Source organism: Caloenas nicobarica, chromosome 17 (assembly GCF_036013445.1).
Source record: "Caloenas nicobarica isolate bCalNic1 chromosome 17, bCalNic1.hap1, whole genome shotgun sequence".
Taxonomy (NCBI): domain Eukaryota; kingdom Metazoa; phylum Chordata; class Aves; order Columbiformes; family Columbidae; genus Caloenas; species Caloenas nicobarica.
This window is the reverse complement of record NC_088261.1, coordinates 4347975-4368643: the sequence shown is the minus strand read 5'-3', so window position 1 is coordinate 4368643 and position 20669 is coordinate 4347975. Positions and strand designations below refer to the sequence as shown.

Sequence of the window (20669 nt, the reverse complement as noted above, 5' to 3'; positions counted from 1 at the left end):
TGAGAGATCCTTAGACTCTTCTCATACAGCTTAATCGATCAGCTTCTTATTTTGTGGATTCTTTGAGGAGTTAAGCAGTGAACATCATGGCGTCGATGTAAATTTATTTTGATTTGGAACCTTGCTTCTTAAATAATTAAATGACATACTAAATTAACAACAGAAAAAAGGTAACAGTTTTATAAAATCTTTCTATTCCTTTTATTTTCTACAGAAATGGCAGGATATTATTAAGGAAGTCAAGTTCCTCCAAAGAATAAAACACCCTAACAGTATAGAATACAAAGGCTGCTATTTGCGGGAGCATACAGCATGGGTAAGCATCTGCTGCACTCTGCGGTTCTCTTGCCTTGCTTGAGGACACTTTAAAATATCTCCAGCTGCTTTCAAGAGGCACCTGAACACTCACACAGACTCAGATGAGCAAAGCCAAGGATCTTACAGATGCTCAGCAAAACTGAGTGTGGTTTTTGGAAACAAGATTTAGGGAAATGTTCACCTGCAGAGTAAGGTGATTGGGTTCTTGAGTATTTAGCTTGATGGACTGAGTGTTTGAAATAAATAATAGTGGAGGAGTCCAACAAATTTATCCATCACTTTTCTTGCTTTAAGGAAAGGTGAGAATTTAACAATGTGTTTGATACGTCACTGAGTAGTAATGGTTCAGTACTTCACATGTTAACGGAACGTGTTCCAGAAGCAGGTGTTCAGTTGTACTTTAATGCAATAGTTAGAATTCCTACCGATAACTGTAATTAAAGTATATTCTGAGTCATTACTATTTCTATTATTTACCTAAATTCTTCTGTTGTATATTGTTTGTTACTGTTGTCATTTGTGTGTGTGTGTTTTCAGGCAACAAAACCAACCAGCTGGTTTTATCTCTGGCTGTCGTCTCCTAATCAATTTATTACATTTGATTTAAACAAAAAACCCCAAACCTCCCAAGCTAAATTGGGTTTATTTGAGTTTTTTGTGTGTAAAAGCATGTGTAGGAATAGATGCGATTGACTATGCAGAGGAAGCATTTTGTCAAACAAAAAGTGGGATGTAGGCATCTCATTGACAAAGTTTATGTAGCACAATATACGAAAGAAATCATATTGTTGAACTAATAGTTTAATTTGTAAGTACTACCGTTTATGTATTAGCTTCAATAAATCTGTAGGACAAAGTTTTAGTTGTTTGTTTTTTTTTTTTTTTTGAAATCTCACTGGGACAAAATCTTAAGTAAATCCTGAAATAGCCCTTTAATACTCTGATAAGCTTGTTAAATGCAGTTTAACATTCCTGTTAAGTACGTGCATATAAAATAAGATGGGTAATACAATACATAACTGGTTAGGAATATGCATTTGCCTTCCTTACGAGTTTGTGGCTTGTTGCTGTGCTCATTGCAGTGAGAGCTGTCCTCATGGGCTGGGTCAGGGTGACGGTGCTCGGAGGGGGCTCATGTCAGAAGCAACACTGGTTTTGGTGACAGCAATCTGCATTGTGTGCACCAGTGGTTATTTCTAGATAGAAATCTAGAAAAGGTGCATTTTAGAGATTTTTTTTTCTAACAACTATTTTGATTTCTTCCCATACAGCTCGTTATGGAATATTGTTTAGGATCGGCGTCAGACTTACTAGAAGGTATGTCATGCACGTTTATTTGATTGCAAGTCAGAAGTGTAGTACTGGAGTAGGAGGGTACGGCATCACAGAGTTGTCCTTGAGTATATATAGTTTTTTTTGGCGGCGGAGTGTGTGCGAACAGTTGCGTTTTTTCAAATTCTTGCATGGCTGTAGTAGTTTTTCTGTAGAATATCGGCTTCCCCAGGTGCCTACTTTCTCCTTGGTTCCTATTATTTTTAAGTTGTCAGTCAGCTATTTATCTTCTGAGTTTTAGGTTCTTCTGTCATGACAGTTCAAGATTTATTTCTGAAAACCCTGGCTGTTGATCCTAATGCTTACTAACAACTGTAGACCTGTGGACTAAAATAGAGTTTTCCTTTATGAGGTCTTTTGTTAAATGGTCATTTTTCTATCAGGCTTCTTGAAGTGAACTTTCTTTGAAGATATATGTGTGGGCAGTAAGTTGTTAATCTCCTTTCCTTGCCAGAAGCGTTTCAGGACAAAAGGCCAGAGAGTCATCTGTATTGCTGCAGTTTATTTATTCATGTGTGAATAGTCGTAAAGTCCTAGGGTTTGTAATTTAGCTTCATTAAAGAAAAATTGAATATTGAGTCTCAAATAGGTATTTGGGATAATGGTCACAGAACTGGCAGGAATGTAGTTTATGGTTGCAAAGTAGTCTCTTTTTGATAGTAAATAGCTGCCGTTTTACAGTCAGAAGATTACATCCCATTATAAAATGTACTTTATGCTGTGAAACTATTCTTACGTTGGCTTCTCATACCAAACCTAGTAAAAACGAAGTTTTAGTGTTTTTTCTCTGTTTACATTGTTAACACTACTCACTTGCATGCTGAAAACTGCATTGTTTTGTTTAATATTGAATTTCAAATAAATTCTTTCCTTAAGTTCATAAAAAGCCATTGCAAGAAGTGGAAATAGCAGCAATTACCCATGGTGCTCTCCAGGGATTAGCATACTTGCATTCTCACAATATGATCCATAGGTAAGTGGTTATACTTCTGTTGTCTCACACGCTTACAGGTAATTTACTTGTTGATTGTATCTCCTTCATACCAAATTTGATATTTGTAAGCAGAGGTTTTCTTTTCACAGTGTCCTGATGCTCCCAAACTAGTGATTTAAAGTAGTCACATACTAGCAAGTTACGTATCTCCTTGTGCACTGTCTCTTAGAACTGGTGTTCATAATTTCTGTAGGATTGCTTTGAATCCGCTGAGCTTTTCAGTACTTGACACGCCACTGATTGTTCGGTGAAGCAGTGAATAGCAAGGCAGGCTGAGTTCACCGGAATAGCTTGTAGCAACTGCAAGGCAGAGATTGCTGGGGAGGGGGACAGCGCTAATACTCGAAAAATTAGTTTTACATGAATACACGTGTTGAGAAGCACACGGTAAGTATGGGATGCAAATGATCTTTGTATTTGAAGTACCTGCTGCGTTTCAGTAGGATGAAGGGTTTGAATAGTTACATTACTAGGACTTTCTGAAAAACATTTTATAAAGGACATAGCTGATTTAGAAGGTTTTACTGTGCTGTATATGAAGCTTATCCAGGTGTGCCACGTTAAGCTGATTTTTCAGACAAACTAGATTCTATGATCAAGAGCCATGTTAAGCTATTAACCTAAAGGTTAAAGATTTTGTATTTGGAGGAAATGTGGGTATTCTGCAGCTTGAACATGTGTGAACTGGTGTGTTTTGTAGTCAGTCCTATAGAAGGTTTTCTTTTTTTGGAGAGGAATAATACTGACATTTGTATTCTATAACCAGAGATATCAAGGCAGGAAACATCCTGCTGACAGAGCCAGGACAGGTGAAACTTGCTGACTTCGGGTCTGCTTCCATAGCATCTCCTGCCAACTCATTTGTGGGGACGCCATATTGGTAAGCCAAGAGTTTCAGGCATTTCTGGCTTTGTGAAGTAAAAGGATCATTTATTGGGTATTTAACATGCTTGGGCTTTATTGGAACTAACTTTGTAATCTTCCGGTTGCGGTAGCAATAAAATGTACTTTGCAAAAATATATTAAATAGTAATTAGGCTCTGACTTCAAGAAACTGTGAGCCCTTGTTCACAAAAAGTAATAAAAATATTTTGTTGTTTTACTTAACCTGACTTTAACTGGTAGATTAATCTGTAATATATTTTAATCACTCCCCCGCAGTGGTTTTAACAATTCTTATGTTCTCACCGCGTCTGGTTGTTGAAATAACTGAAGTGTTTTTTCTTTCATAGGAAAGGCCAGGTTCATTGAACAAAACCCTTTGCAGATCCCTTGTATGCTTTTGATCTCTTACACCTAATCTGTGGTGTTTACACAACTGCATGCTATAACTATTTCACCAGAGCTGGCCAACCAGCTAAACTGTTGGAAATGCGGGAGGGCGAGAAGGTGGTGCTGCTGTAACCAAAAAAAACGCAGGAGAAATCGCGTGGCCTCTGTAGGCTCCTACTAGCGAGGGTGCCTGGTCTTTGTTCCCCGTGTCCCATGTTCACGCCTGATACCATGGGGAGTGATTTGTTTACGGCAGCTGAAATCAGTAAACCAGCCTGTTTCGTTGAAATACTGATGATGATAATGTGTTCCGTGGCCCAGAATTTTATGAGCACCAATTTCCTTTTCTAGGATGGCCCCAGAAGTGATTTTAGCCATGGATGAAGGGCAGTATGATGGCAAAGTAGATGTTTGGTCTCTTGGAATTACCTGTATCGAGTTAGGTAAGTTATTTTCTTTGAAAATTTATAAAATGGAGTTATTTAATACCTAGAACTTATTCAGCTGCATTACAGTGCAGAAGATCTATGCTTCCTTCCTTGTCCAGGTTTCTCTGGAACTTGCATTTTAGAGGAAAGAGCTAAATGTGCTCTCTAGAATTCAAGCCAAGTCTCCAATTTGATGTTTATTGAACTGGTGTTTTCATTACCCAAAGAAAAAGAGTTATATAGACAAAGGAAATAGCCCAGCTATTTCACTAAAAGTGTTCGTATTCTATGGAAGAGGCAGTTAACTTTTGAACTGAAAAACAGTCTATTTGCTGAACCCCTTTAGAAATGAACCATTGAAAGTGCCAGTGTGAAAATATATTTAGTGTTATAAGTTTATATTGTTTGCATGAAAACTTAAGGTATATTAACAAGTCTTGCAGCGGTGATGTTTGGGATAAGTGGACAGCTTCAAAGCTGTATTCGGTGTTTGATGTCTCTTGCGAATAGATTTGGCTGGAAAATATCTTAAAAAAAAAAAAAAAAGGTAGGGAATAATCCAGTTTTGAAGTGGTAACCTGTAAATCAAACCCAAAAGAAACAATAGCACCGCCATTACAATGGACTCCTTAAAGCAGGATATTAATTTTAAGGGACTGTGTGTGTATGGCATTCCATTTAAATTTAACGTGTAGTGTTTTCTTAGTACAAAAATACACTTGCTGAAGCACAGCACTGCTCAGGTGTGAGCCAGGACCCAGCTCTGTGGAAGCACGGAGCCGTAAGTTTGTCTCGGGCCGTCTCGCTGTACCCGGGGCCATCCTGCCCTCCTTGTCACATCTCATCGCTCCGGGCAGCCGGAGCTCTCAGGAACACACTAATCCATGTGAACCGCACAGTTTAGCAAAAAACGCTGTCTGGCATTCCAAACTGTCAACTTCATTTTCTTCCAGGACATGAAATAGATTCTTCAGAGCAGAGATTTTTTTTTTGCGGTGGGGGGGCTGGGGGGGTTGGCAATTTAAAGCCAAGTCGAAGGGGTGTGACTGTCATGACGGAATCCTGCTCCGAGTGCAGCGAGGAGACTTGGCCGGCTGCAGGAATGCGGTGAGCTCATGGCCACCACACCCCCGGGTGCCTTCCCGCACGCCGCCTTTTTGCAAGATGAAGCGTTTAGGCTTCATCGGCAGCTTCTAGCGTCGGTGGGAGGTGAGACTAGGTCAGGGCGGTAGAGCGTTGTAGGCTGGGCTGGTGTGGTTATCTCATTTGTGTTGGTTTGAATAAGCATGGGAAGAAAGCAGGAAAAATGAGGTGTCTGGTAGTCTTCTCAAATTATCACTTAGTCTTGGAGAAGGCCTCATTGAGGGCTCAGTTTCAGCACTTCCTGAAGATTTCTATTTTATTCAGGTTGAGTTAAGAGGAAAAAAAAGCTACGGAGAACAGTCAGTTGAAGGAGTCAGTTAAAATAGTTTAATGGATAATCAGTCTGATCCTCGATAGCAGCAGCTAGTTATCTGACAGATTAGAGAAGGTAAAGTGCTACATTTGAGGAAAGGCTTAACTCCTCAATTTATCCGTTCTGAGGAATTTGTAGGGCTTAGTCCATCCTGTGATAGCCATGAGTGACCTGTGATCTCTACATAGCCTACTGCTACTATTCGACTCAAAATTGCAAAGCAGAATGAGAAAATAGCAGTATTTTTTGTTTGTTTGGGTTTTGCTGTTGTGGGTTTGGTGGGTTTTGGTTTTGTTTTTTGTTGTTGTGTTGGTTTTGGTTTTGGGGTTTGGTGTTGGTTTTTTTTATCAGGAAGGAAAGTTTTCTGTTGCATTTTCACTTGTGTAGGAACATCCTCGTGGCCTGACCAGCTTCTCCAGAATGTTTATGGCAAGGCTGAGCTTTATAGGTTCACCCCATAAACATTCTGATGAAGCTTCAATTTTGTTGTTACAGTGAGATCATATCCTTCCTCATTAAGCTTTCATGCTGTGTCAGTCTATAAGAGTAACACAAGCTTGAAAAAGAGAGAAGAGCCAAAGAGAATGCAACTCTCAAAATAGTCTAAAGAGTTGGCCTGTTCTGACTTCCTGCCCATGTGCTTAGTCAGTTAAGTGCGATTTGCTGGTCGTTGTAACCAGCTTTTTCTTCATCTCTGCTGTCCTGCTAGAATTAAATATTTGTTAGCTTTTTAGCAATTGTAGTTTAGAAAGAAAAAAGAGGGGGAAGAGGGGATATGAAATCAAGAATGCTTAGTGGCTAAACACTGAGTACAGAGCTTACTGTTAACTTACTCTTATTTTAGTACATTACAATGAGTCAGAGAACTCAACTATGATAAACCACATAATTTAAAAGCTTGAGAGGACAAGGCATTTGATCTTCAAAGCGCTTTCATCTTCTGCAATGGTATAGGACACGTGCCAACATATCTGTCTGATTGCAGGGTAGGGTTGGTTTGGGGTTCCATGTTCAGGCAATAGTGACTCTGCTGATGTGGTTTTCTTTTTAAAGGGATGTAAACTAAAAAAGAGCGAAAACATGAGACTATCTCCCTATATAAAAATTATTTTCTTTTGTGTGTAGCGGAAAGGAAGCCTCCTTTGTTTAATATGAACGCAATGAGTGCCTTATATCACATAGCGCAGAATGAATCCCCTACACTCCAGTCTAATGAATGGTGAGTATTACTGAGGGAGGAATGTTGTAGGGAATTGCTGTAAATGGAGTGCTTTGTCATGCCAAGTTCTTGAAATGGCTGGATTCCTGTTGGGAGGATGTGAGCTGGAAGGTTCCTATTAAGTTCACTATACATTTTATATAGAAAATTGACCGATTACTAAATATGCATTTTAGACTCTAGAATGTAGTAGAAGCAGAACATCCTGCTGGAAGAACATCGGATCCCGTAAAAAATACAGTTCATGGGTCAGTAAACTTTTGAAGCTCCCTTGCTAGCCAAAAATGTGGTTTTTAGTGTTTTTTAATCACAAACCACACTGTCAATTCCTAAATCCTGTTTTGTTGAAGTGCTGCTTTGCAAGATGAAGACACTGCTTGTGTGTGGCAAGTGTCTGTGGCATAAATTTCAGAAGAATAAAGCACAGTAGTAAAACTTTGTGCCTCCCAGCCTCAACAACTGGCTTTTGAAACAGCAAACACAGTAAACTAATTTCAAAAGTTAAAAACTTCCTGACTATGTTTTTCTGAGCCATAGTCCTAGGCCTCTAGCGTAATACATTGTACCTTATTTTTAGAAATTTTTTCTACTGTTGAGATTTTTCTGGTTAGGCTGTTTCACACCCTGGTGCTTGACAAAACATTCAACTCATTTTACGCATTTTTCTGACCAAAAAATGCAATAATTTAATTTACCGAAAAATTGCAGTAGCAAACCCCCTATTACATGATGGGCGGGGGGAGCAGTGAGGGAGGAAAGAAATAAAACCCGTACAACTGATGTGCTGCTCTTTTCAGGTTATAATCCTGCCCTTCTGAAGACTTCTGTTCAGAGAACGCAAGGGCAAAATACAGAATTTTAGCTTGCAGAAGGAGAGACGTTCCTAAACAAATAATGACCTTAAGTCTCACTTGTGTCAGATTGCACAAGAGTGTAGAGGTTGTGTCTGAGGGGCCAAAGGCATTTCGGGAATTGTGCGCTAACAGTTTGTGGGTGAAACACGTGGGCACAGAGGTGGGATGGGGCAGGGGCTCTGGTCAGACCTTGTGGAGTTTGTGCCATGTAGAATTGGACGGGATTGATGTTCGCACAGAGATACATGGGTGTCTGTCTTTATGCGCAACTTCTCTTCCTCTTGAATTGCCCCAAATTCTTGCATTCTTAAGCTGAAACATTTTGTCTGGAAGCTGAAATTAAAGGGATCTACCTACTAGTAGCAGTGGGCTTTGGCTTGACTTGGGATGTCAGAGGCTGTAGTGTGAAGTGCTGGATCGGTGTGGTTTCTCCCCCCTCTTTCTGCCAGCAGTGCCCAAATGTCAATGTCTTGATTCCTTAATGAGCTGTGAAAAATAAACTGGGTTGTTAACTCAGCTGTTTGTTTGGTTTGTTTGTTTGGTTTTTTTCCTCTTTCCTTGCCACAGGTCTGATTATTTTCGAAACTTCGTAGATTCTTGCCTCCAGAAAATTCCTCAAGACAGGCCTACATCAGAGGAGCTTCTGAAGGTTGGCTTGCTTGTCCTTTTTGTTTTCCACATGCTATTTAAAAGGGTCCATGCCCTGTGGCGCTCTTCTATCTCACCTGCCATACTGGGTTACGGTTAATGATGCTCTCTGCGTGTTACCTCAGCACCTTTGAGCTGAGGGGGCTGAGGAGGATGCTGAGCTGGTGGTCCCGCTTTACTGCCCCTTTGCAGGGTCTCGGGTGGTCCCCAGGTGACTCTCCAAACCAGCCTTGTTCTCATCATCAGAGAACGCCCCAGCAAGTGACACTAAATGACCACCAGCTTGTCAGGAGTTTCAGTTTCTTAAGCTCAGTCTATCCTTCCAGTGATTATAATTAATCCTGACAGAGCTGCCATGCCTTAGTTAACAAATACCTTTCGTTACTTCCCGCTTTATTCTATGCTATATATACACCCCTAAAGGCTTTTTATCCTCTCCCATCCCCTATGTGCTTTACATGTAGAACTGAAATCCGCTGTTCTAATAGTATCCCTGGGGGAAAGGGAGCAGAGGAGAGCAGGTTTTTCCCCCATACTTTTCCTTGACATGAATAAGCCTCAGCTGTCTGCAGGTTTTCTCCTGCTTTATTTCTTAGCCTTTATTTTCTTCATTTTTGCTCCTGTATGGTGCAGATACTTGATTTTCCTTGCTCTTGTCTGGAAACAAAGCCAATGTGGTAGATTGTTGCAAAAAGCTGACGTGTTCCCAAATGAACGCAGCTCGTGCAGAAGTTCAGTGTTAGAGCTGCTTTATTGTGTGACTTTGATGGATTTCCTTTGTGGCATCAGGTGGTATTCAGAATTTTGCTAAGTTGTCATTCTCTTCACAGTGCTCGTGACATTATTTTGGGGGATTTTTTTTTCTCGGCCATGTTTTGTGCTAAACAGCAATTTTCCAAAATTGGGCGTTACCAGGAAATGGATGCTATTTATGAAGGTTTTATCATCACCTTTTTGCACGTTTTTGCTTAAAAGGTTCTGAGGGCTTTTGCCTCTTTAAAAACTGTGTATTCAGAAAGCGAATGCAATTATCCAGTAAAGGTTTTGGTGTGGGTGTGTAGTCCTGCCACTTCAGAACTCTGCAGATTGGTTTTATTTTGAGCATTGCACTGCAATTAAAGAGAACATTGATGGAAATTAAACGTTTGTGAATGTATTCCTTCTATATCTATAGTCTGAAACAGCTGCATGCCACTTTGCAGGGACAGGTAGGGAATGTGACATGTTGGAAATGGCAACGCAGTTCTCCAAAGGAACAAAATGAAACTAGCGGTGGTGTTAATAATGACTCATGCTTGCACAGCACATTTCATCTGGAGACTGCAAAAGCTGCTTCTGACAAGACTTGTTTTACCTATTGGCAAAACGTAACCACTTTTGCAGTGAAATGCAGTGAATATCCCCCAAAAAGGCACGTAACGTGGCTAACGGTTTTAGGACCAGTCTTGAAGGTTCACTGTCTGGTTTATGACTTAGAGCTGTATGTCATATGTTTGACTCTCAAGCTTTTCTAAACAAGCCCATGGCTTTTATAGCAAGAGTATCTCATGAGTTAATTAACATTTGGTTAGAGATACTTAACCAGTCTAACACCTTTAGCATTTATATGTTATTAATTACCCTTCCCCCTCTAAACCACAAGTAGATAACGTCTCTAAATATCCCAACACCCAAAGAAGTCTAGGTTTAAACCAAGCCCGTTTTCATGGTACATGAATTACCATTTCTGGATTGGTTTGGGTTTTTTTTACTCTTTATTTTTTGGTGGATGTTTCCCATCAGAAGGCAGTCGTTCTGAAATCTATCTGGATCATGAAGTCTAAAATCAGCACCAATGTAAGCTGTGAAGGTGTCTTCCTCCTGCGCGGGGAACAGGGCTAACAAACCCAACTAGAGCTCGTGATGTGTCCTCAAAGCATGTGCACAAGAGGTCACTTGCCTGTTTGTGTGTTCTACAGCACATGTTTGTTCTTCGGGAGCGGCCCGAAACAGTGTTAATAGACTTGATTCAGAGAACAAAGGATGCAGTGAGAGAACTGGACAACCTGCAGTACCGTAAGATGAAGAAGCTCCTCTTCCAGGAGGCACACAATGGCCCTGCAGTCGAAACCCAGGAGGAGGAGGAGGTGAGAGAAACTTTGGATTTCATCACTGAAACAGAGAATGATGCTGTCGTTTAAATAATCCCAGCTCAGATATTGCTAAAATGAAGGGAGGCTGTTCGCACGCCTGGCTGTAAGCTCTGCCGTCCTCCCTGTGCTTGGAGTAACGCTACCTCAAGGCATGGACAAGGACGAACAGGGTAGATGCTTCGCGCTGGCAAGAAGCTGTGCCGCGTGTTCACGCTTGGACTGTCAGCTTGCAGTTCTGTAAATCCCAGCTTTCCTTGCCTGTTTATAAGGCTTTGTGAGGGCTGTTTCAGCAACTGCAGTTAACCTCTGTTTTGAACGTATATATATACAAGGCCCTTGACAGTCTTCTGGTTTTGTCTGGAGAATGTTGTTCTGAGTCTAAGACATAGAAATTTTTATTTATTTATTTTTTAAAAAAAGTCATCAAGGAAATTAGTTTTTCTTTTTTGGGTTGCGTGCTGCAATCACCATGCAGAAATTGAGGCTGAATTGCAGTTCTCTCATAGACAGAAAGGCACCGTGCGAGGTGCAGGGTCCCAGCTGAGCACTGGGATGATGCTGGTGTCAGAACGGTTTCTGGTGACACGCTGGTGCTGATACGTGATAGAGTTCAGCTTGTTAACAGGCTCGCTGTTGAAAAGGATCTGACATCAGCCAGTTAATCTTGACAAGGTTGATTCGTTTTCTCCCCAGCATCCCACAAGAGAAATGTTTCATGGCAATGCCTAGAGGGTGGGAACTGCCATGACACGGCGGGTAGATGCCTTTAGAAAGGAAACGAGTGGACATTTCATTTGGTAATGTCCACAGATACAACTGCGATGGATTTGGATTTCCTTTAATAATTCCTTTCTCCTAGGAGCAAGATCACGGTGTCGGCAGGACAGGAACAGTCAATAGTGTCGGGAGTAATCAGTCCATTCCCAGTATGTCTATCAGTGCCAGTAGCCAAAGCAGTAGTGTTAACAGTCTTCCAGATGCCTCGGATGATAAGAGTGAGCTGGATATGATGGAGGGGGACCACACCGTGATGTCAAATAGCTCTGTCATTCATTTAAAGCCGGTAAGCATTGGATTTTTACTGGGTACCTTTGAAGGTGTAAAATTGGAGAGGATTTGGTTGGCACAATGGTAAAAAGTTGAGTGCTTCTTATCCTAAGACGTTATTTGGAGGTTCTAATATTGCGCCCCAAATATATTAATGTGCACGGGAAACTTAGGAAGGTTGCTGTAAAAACTGTTTGTTTCTGTTGATTTCAGTAAAAATTACTTTACTGGTTGAATTGTTTCAAAAGCAGTTTGCATCACTGTGAGGAGTTAGAATGGCATGTTGTGAATAGGTTTGTTAATATTTAGCGGATGCCCTTAATTTGCAGAACACTGCTTCATGGGACAAAAGGATGCGAGTGTTCCCTCTTTTTACCTCCTAGTTAGTGAATTCTCAGAGACAAGACCCACAGCAGTGGTTGAAATCTGTTCCTGAAGCACGAAGCATCCCAATGCTTGAATATGTGGTTAATGAACAAAGATGCATAGAAAAAGAAATGCAGCACTCTGGTCGTGGCAAGGCGTGAAACCTCTCCCCCTGTGTTATCCCCGAACGATGAAGGATAAACCAGGGAGCGTCCCACTGAACCGTGCTGCTCCTGCTGCCGAGGGGTTATCGAGCCTTCTCTCAAACCAGGAGCGTTCCCCTGGCTAATGAGAGGTGTGGTTAGAATGTTTTGTTCTTTGCCCAGATATGCAACAGACGCAGGTATTTCCTCGGGGAGTTAATTAGGATATCACATCTAACTACTAATCGCTCTGCGATGAATGACAAACTCAAAATAAGAATGTAGAATACACCGTGACAAATTTAAAAATTTGCTTTGAGGTATTTCTGTCGTGGGCGTAATGAAAATCTTCCTCTGTCTTTCAGGGTTACAAAGATGTTGGTTTTGTCTTTCAGACCTGATATAATCTACTTTCTAGCTTTTATGTTTTGGTGAAGTAAACATTCTCAGTTTTCAGTTTTCCATTTCTCATTTTCAGCTTTAATTAGTAATTTTCCTCCTAGTAATAAAAATGTGCAGTGAAATTTTCAAAAGCAAGGATCCTAGATCAGAGTACATTCCTTCATCCAACTTATTTGCAGGAGGATTTTTCAGGACTACTGAATGTAAAATGCTTTTGTTTTGTTTCCTTTTGAATGTCTTTTGAACCAGACCAAAATAAAAATCTTTAGTAACACGGATTCTCTTTATCCTCTCACATTAATATTTGCTGATAAGGAGGAAGAAAACTACAGAGAGGAATCAGATCCTCGAACAAGGGCATCAGAACCCCAGTCTCCTCCCCAAGTATCTCGCCACAAGTCTCATTATCGCAACCGAGAGCACTTTGCTACTATACGCACAGCATCGCTGGTACGTTCAGGTTTTATTTTGATGAAGTTGTATAGGAAGGAATGCCTTTGAACATATATAGCACTATGAAACTACTTAGAGCTATTAGGATTGCATCAGGATATAAGCTATCTTCGTTGACCAAGATATTATCACTGAAATAGTTGATAAAAGCTTAAATATGACACCTAGGCAAATGTAATTTGTGTGTATTAGATATTTTCAAAACCAGTGTACCTAGTACAATGCAGGAGAGTGTTTATCATAATAAGCTGGGGTTTATTTTCATGTGCATATTACATATATTTGCGTATGTATGTATATACACACACTCATATTACAGTGGGCTAAAAAGACATTTAGTAGCAGTTTTAAAACAGTTTTACAGTTTTTCTGCGGGAGCTCATGTGACTGTGTCTTCTACAACGGAATTCAGTTTTTAATCTGCTGCCATTAGGACATATGCTTTTCTTTACAACAAAATGATATTTCTTTACTGAGGTGGTTTTTGGTGTTGGTTTGGTTTTTGGGGTTTTTTTGGGTTTTTTTGCTTGAAGATTGCTTAAAAGCAGATTAAGAAGCATTAACTTACTTTGGCCCAATGTGGTTATCTTCCTAGGTGACAAGGCAAATGCAGGAACATGAGCAAGACTCTGAACTGCGAGAGCAGATGTCTGGCTATAAACGTATGAGACGGCAACACCAGAAGCAACTGATGGCATTAGAGAATAAACTGAAGGCAGAGATGGACGAGCATCGCCTCAGGTTGGACAAAGATCTTGAAACACAGCGTAACAATTTTGCTGCAGAAATGGAAAAGCTGATTAAAAAGCACCAAGCAGCCATGGAAAAAGAGGTAGGAGATTACGGTTTAGCAGACCAGTCTATATTTGTTCGTTACATTGAATTGTCCACTTCCCCTCACTGATGAAGAGATGACATTGTAGTCTCTTACATGTCTGTTTTCAGGAGCCAAGCAAATTGCTAATTAGAAAAAGGCTAATACATCACCTCCTTACACTAAGGGGTTTATGTAACTAGAGGAAAGGTATGTCCTTCATCACAGTGTGTTATCCTAAATGTTAGTGTACTGACCCCAGAGAAAATACTGTAAGGTTTTTCTTTTCTTTTGCCATGTATATGCTGTCAATAACTGACGGCCATTGAGTGTTACAGAGGCAGATTCGCCTGCAGAGAAATTTTCCAGCTACGCTTTAACGTTCACCATCTAGTTCCTTATGGATATGGGGGTTTTATGGTTTTAAATAATTGATAATGAAGTGGTGCCACCTGCAGCAATCATTATTGATTCTTAGTTCATCTTGAATCTCTCGGTGGAGGGCTAAGGTACAGTTTATCAGAAGATATTGACTTGGTTAGGCAAGACTAGCGGAACAATAGGGCTGAGGAAACGAGGGACTGAAAAAGGGCTCCTGCTGGGTGCCTTGATGGGGGGTGGAAAGAGAAGAGAGTGAGGGCAAGTTCCTGAGACTTGTGCTTATTCATTGTGGTGAGTATCGTGGTGATTGTACCCTGAGTTCTGGGTCTTGGGGATGAAACAGAGCGTAAACCATAATGCATCAGGGCTCAAACTGATTTGCTGCTGGATTTGCCGTAGGCTAAAGTGATGGCCAACGAAGAAAAGAAGTTTCAACAGCATATTCAGGCCCAACAGAAAAAAGAGTTGAACAGTTTCCTGGAGTCCCAGAAGAGAGAATATAAACTCCGTAAAGAGCAGCTGAAAGAGGTAACTCGTCTGTGATGAGAAACGTGAACCAATAGCGGAGCATACGATACAGCGTGGGAGCGGTGAACGTTCAGAAATCAGCGTGCGCTGTGCACAAGAGATCTTTCGATGGATTGCAGCAAGTCCTGCATTTCATGAGCAGAGTCCTGTGTTTGTTTCATACCTTTGACTTTAGAAGGTTTATTGGTACCTAAATGTTTATCTTGTAAACATACACATTTCTCCATTGTCTAATATTACTTTTTAGCCAAAAACATGCAAATTTGGCAATCCTAAGGAATGAAAAAAGGTGGTTGAAGAAAGGTTGTGAGTATTTTTCTCGAACCTTATTGCTGCAGATCTTGACCATGCACTGCAGTGGTTAGTGAAGTTTCTTATCACTTACATGATATTTCTGTAGCAGCAAGAAAACAGAACAGCAAAGATGACATGCAGATTTTTTTTTAAGGAAAGTATCTGTAAAACACTATCCATGGAGAAAGCTGTGCAATAGTTCAATAATCACTGTATTGTAGTGAAAATCATGACCTTTGTGAAATGCAGGGAAACTGTAGAATCAAACTTCCTGATTCTTTTTGTGGAGTGACTTAAACCATAAGCACTATAAATAATTTTTTTTGAAAGAACCATTTAGCATTCAACCATCAACTTGTGTGACGCAAATTTGGAAGTTACTCCAAAGGGGAACATTCCCAAACATAGACATTTCCCAGGAGAAAGAAAGGCTAAAGAGCAGCAGAGCCAAGAAAGATCTCACAAAAACTATAGGAGCGTGGGCTCTTTATAATAACAAAATCTTTTTCTGAGTGGGCAGTAGATCACAGGGCACCAAGAAACACCAAGGAAATATAGAGGAGTTCTGTCTCATACTTGAGTTGAAACATATCGTCACAAGTCTAGTTACTGTATGGACGTCTCTAGTACAGAGTTCAAGCAAGTCTTTTGCCAAAGATGCTTCAAGCTGTATATTGAATTTAATACAAATATGGAAACTGTGGCCTTACATTTCACCTGTGAACTTCTTAATATTGTTTCTATATTCTAATGTGCTTCATGCAGCTGGAGTTTCATATGAACAGCATTTGTAAATGAGGATGGTGATATTTTCCTTCTCTCACTCCTTTGGGAGCCTGTAAAAACACTTCTCAGGCAGTAAGGAAGGATCTCCAAGTGGCTTTGCTTTCAGTGGCAAACCATCGTTTTTATGTTTTGAGCTAATATGGATGTCTGGAAACTGTGGACGTGAACCAGCATTTTGACAGGTTAAAATGGCCAATGCAAAGTTGTAGTTAAATTTGCTCTACTGTGAATTGTCTCCTGGTGTTCCCTTAGATATGCGATAGGATGCGTTTTTGCAGAGGCTGGGATGGTGCCGGCCATGAGAAGACAAGGTAGATTGGGCAGGTCCGTCCAGTTGTTCAGGGCCAAGGAGCTCAGTGTGACTGTTCCTCAATTAATGACCTTCCTGTTACCAGGAGCTGAATGAAAACCAGAGCACTCCAAAGAAGGAGAAGCAGGAGTGGCTCTCCAAGCAGAAGGAGAACATCCAGCATTTCCAGGCGGAGGAAGAAGCCAACTTGCTGAGGCGTCAGAGGCAGTACTTGGAGCTGGAGTGTCGCCGCTTTAAGAGACGGATGCTCCTTGGCCGCCACAATCTGGAGCAGGATCTGGTTCGAGAGGTAAGAGACCAAGCAGAGATGAGATCTGGAACCACCTGTGTGAAACATACCTCACAGGAGCACCTTCCATCCAACTCCAATCTCGCTGAAGTGTTAATTACCACATCTGAAGGGTTTTTTTGGTAAAACAATGGTTTGATATGTTTTGCAATGCCGTCTGGTAATCCCTATGGCATTTAGGGAGTCGTGCAGTATCAAATGTTCACATTAGTGCCCTATTGTGGGAGAATTGTTAGAGCAAAAAAGTCAGCAGACACAACAGTTACAGTCCTTTCCAGAAAGTGTTTACTCTGAATCCTGTTGAGCATCTAGAACAGGAAGAAGAAAAGTGAAATGAGGAAGGAAAAATTACCGGTGGCGGTGCTGTCTGCTCCTGATAAGATGTAGAAGCTCTGTGCTCTGTCCTCAAATGCCTTGGAAAGAAAGAAATGCCCTTGTGAACAAAGCGAAATGTCACATAGTGAATGGAAATCCAACTAAGTACAAAGAATCTAATAATTCCCTCTGTCCTCCCGTTAGGAGTTGAACAAAAGGCAGACACAGAAGGACCTGGAGCACGCCATGCTGCTGCGCCAGCACGAGTCCATGCAGGAGCTGGAGTTCCGCCATCTCAGCACCATCCAGAAGATGCGCTGCGAGCTGATCCGACTCCAGCACCAGACCGAGCTCACCAACCAGCTGGAGTACAACAAGCGCCGGGAGCGGGAGCTGAGGCGCAAGCACGTCATGGAGGTCCGGCAGCAGCCCAAGAGCCTCAAGGTACCAACGGGGGTAGGGGCACAAGCTGCTGGGGGTGGTGGAGCAGCGGTACGTGGCAGCTCAGTTCTCATTTGTGGGGTGCGCGGGTCCAAGGTCTTTTGGAGCGTGTGGATTTGCAGAGGTGTCTCATTTTGTAACAAATACCTTTTTAAAAAAGTGTTATTCGTCAAGTTGTGCAAGTGCAGCCCTATGAGCATCGTATGTACGAACCACAGCAGTGGTGGTCAGGGCTGCAGTGCGTTGTAGGCAGGCCGTAGCAGCACTATTCCCTCATTTTGTTTGAAAAGCTATTGTTCTCAGCAACATGCCTTCCTTTTTGTGGTAGTTAAAAATGCATTTAATCTTTGCAGTGCCCTTTTTTCCCTGCTTCTTCCTCCTACACCATTTTCTGATCCTTCTGTTCCCCCATATATAAGAAGAAAATGTATCTTTCTCTAATGAAGCAATGTCATTTAAAAAAAAAAAAGCTTTGTATTCCTGTGCACATCAAAATTGAACTGTGCTATCGGTCTTGGCCAGCACACCTGATTATTGTTTTTCATATTACGGTTGGTGTGCTCGAAAGTGTGAGGGGAAGAGAGAGAGACACCAGCCAACGGCAGCGTCCCCAGGGAGCTCCTGGCGCTGACGTTTGCTGTGTTGTGCTCTCATGGGTTTCTCGTGCTGCCCTTGGAACTGCGGTCGCTGACCAGAACTGTAGGGCCCCTCTAATTGAGGCTTTTAGTGTTTTCATTGTAAGCCTTTGCTTCATCCAGAGAAGCCCAGTGGTTTATTCTGAAGTGTCTGAGAAGGGAGTATCAGGCCTTTCACAAAGCTTCCTGGAACGTTTACTTCGAGGAGGCAGATTTCTTCTCTCCACCCAGTGTTCAGCTGCACCAGTAACAAAATGAGTGTATGGCATACTGAGCATGGGGTTTCTTTGTTGTTCTAGGTCTTTCTTCTTGATGGTATTTCCCATCTGACTTAGTTTTTGCCACCTGCAAGTTATCTTCTTACAGAGAAAATAACCAACTTGAAAATACAAATAAATACCTGATTTGTCAATATTAGAATAGTACTAAACAGTGAAAACCCAGCTCGTGAGAACAAGGGACCATCAGATCGCTGTTGAGAGTCTCCAAGGATATAGTGTATAAATAGCTGATGACTTCACGGGGAAGCTGCGCTGCACTCTGTGCTGAATAAAACTGAAGCAGCTGTATTAGGCTGATCCTTCTGAGATTAGCATGAATGAATTCTGCCTCCCCAAGGTGACGTGGTGCAAACACGGGTGGGCAGCACGTCCGTCCTCCGTCCCTTGTGGCAGGCGGGACAGCAGGATCCTCATCTCAGCTGCCCTGTCCCCTCTGCAGACCCTGCAGCCCCTTCCCTGCGCAGCGAGGACAGGGCTGGAGTGCTCTGCGCAGGGCATGGGAAGCTTGTACTTGATTTGCGTGGCTGTTCTGTCATTAGCGAAGGATTTCAGGCTTGTGCTGTCAATCCAGCACCTTTGCGTACACCCAGTGTTAATAATGCAGCCTGCTGGACAACCATTTGGTTGGTAGCACAATCGCCTATTTATTGAGGCTGTTCCCTTGCATTAATTCTTCTCTTGCTTCTGGCTGATGCAGGCAAGTATTCGTATTTGACTAGATAATTTGACTATTTGTTCAGTTTCTTTCCTCAGCAACGTTTTCCCTCGAGGGCACATGTTTCAGGCTTTCCCTTTGTTATTTAGTGAGGTCCTTTGTCCTGAAAACAGACTTTTAACGGTCAGTGTCTGTTGCCGCTATTACAGCACCAGAAGGACCCATAACTAAGAATTCACCCTTCAGTGAAAACTGCTCTGTTATTATTTCGAGGGTGTTAATTGTGATGCAAATACCATCTCACTGGTATTTCACAATACTAGGGGTCAAAACGGTCTTGTCAGAAGTCTGACTGGAAATCTTACCCCTCCCTGCTGTTTCCTGTTGTTGAAGCCTTTGGGTTGGAAGCCTGTAAACAGAGTCTGGTGTCCAAGTGAGACTTCACAGACAGTGAGGATAAAATAGATTGTTGGTGTTTTGCTGTGACCAGCTCCCTGATGGGAACGTGTAACCTGCTGACGTTTTCCTTAGGGGCAGGGAGAAACAACCTTAAAGGTTTCCTGGAGGGAAGTAGCTTCTGATGACTTTAGAAAGAGTAAAAGTGATGTATTGCTCTCCATGGTATGTGTTTTGGTTTGAATGAAACCCACTTTTGTCCTGTTTTCAGCATCAGATTAGCAAAGCACAATTGTTGGTTTATGCAGCAAAACTGATGATGTCTAAATGGGGCTGGATGTATCGTCTGATCCCACAGCATCTTTCTGGGTGGCTCCAAGTGCTGTGCTTGTCACCTGCCCTGCTGAGCCTCGAGCTGGTACCAGGAGGTGACAGGGGACGTGAACATGGACGTGTCTGCCTCGCCGCTTCACACCCCAGAGCTCTTCCACCTCACTCAAGAGACAGAAATAGGTTTCTGCCCCCAGCGCTTTAGGATTTGACCATGGTGACTGACAGTGGGAATGGCCCAGAGTGATGCTGACTGCCCTGATTTAGGGCTTTGTTTGGTTTTTCTTACCATGGCGAACTTGACTATCTGTCAGTTAACCACCATCACTCGACACTTCTGGGTTTTGCTTAGTTAGAAGCATCCCTGCCAGCCCTCCTGTAGGAACATACAGGGAACTCCAGAACACACTCCTTTTCAGCGTCTTAAAACACTTAGCCAATGTTAACCCTTACAAGCTGCTCTGGAGGCAGGTAAGGCAAGTGAAAGAAAAAAAAGTAATAATTAAACTTCCTCAAGGTCATACAACAAAATCGGATCCAGATACCTTGTCGGGATTAAGGTCTCCCAGCCCTGTGTGCAATCACCAAGTTATGTCTCTGAACAATACAGAGATGCTAGCAAAGTGCAAAGGAAAAACTCAATCCCCAGGAACCCTCCAGTGGGACTGGGAAATTGTTTTGTTTGTTAGACTAGCGCAATGCTGATGTTGCTTGTGGCGAACATCTTCAAGCGTCTAATCTTTCCCAGCCATTTTTTGAGTATCTTTATGAAAACCAGGGTCATAATATCAAGGGTTAGCATACATCTTCATCAAACCTTCAATGGAAAAAGTGTTGCTCTTTTTCCCTGTCCCTTCCCATGCACCAGATCTGCTTCTTTTCATGACATTAAGTCCTGTTCATATATATGTGCCATACAAGCATAGTCATGTGTAAGTATGGCTTTTGGTGCTAATAAATATTAGTCCTGTCCCTCAAGAACTTTTCTTGAAAAGCAACACCCAGGGCTGGATCCAGTCCAGTGACAAATGTGAGGCTCTTTGTGCAGAGACAGCTGTATTTAGGCTGGAGCTTTGTTATAGAAGTGTCTGTATTGTAATTGTTCCGCACAGTAGCAGTGTCAAAGCAGCTGCAGCAGTAGTCATTGCCT

At 41.9% G+C, this 20669-nt stretch overlaps 1 protein-coding gene across 1 annotated transcript in view; it reads left to right on the top strand.

The window, feature by feature from the left end:
• TAOK1 (TAO kinase 1) overlaps positions 1–20669 on the top strand; it is a 69810-nt gene that overhangs the window by 34766 nt on the left and 14375 nt on the right. The window contains exons 4-17 of the mRNA XM_065647498.1: positions 215–316; positions 1590–1635; positions 2527–2623; positions 3411–3524; positions 4268–4359; positions 6926–7019; positions 8441–8522; positions 10480–10647; positions 11513–11716; positions 12927–13061; positions 13660–13896; positions 14659–14787; positions 16263–16466; positions 16986–17225. Coding sequence (XP_065503570.1) covers positions 215–316; positions 1590–1635; positions 2527–2623; positions 3411–3524; positions 4268–4359; positions 6926–7019; positions 8441–8522; positions 10480–10647; positions 11513–11716; positions 12927–13061; positions 13660–13896; positions 14659–14787; positions 16263–16466; positions 16986–17225 — 1944 coding nt within the window. The remainder of the gene's footprint in view (positions 1–214; positions 317–1589; positions 1636–2526; positions 2624–3410; positions 3525–4267; positions 4360–6925; positions 7020–8440; positions 8523–10479; positions 10648–11512; positions 11717–12926; positions 13062–13659; positions 13897–14658; positions 14788–16262; positions 16467–16985; positions 17226–20669) is intronic.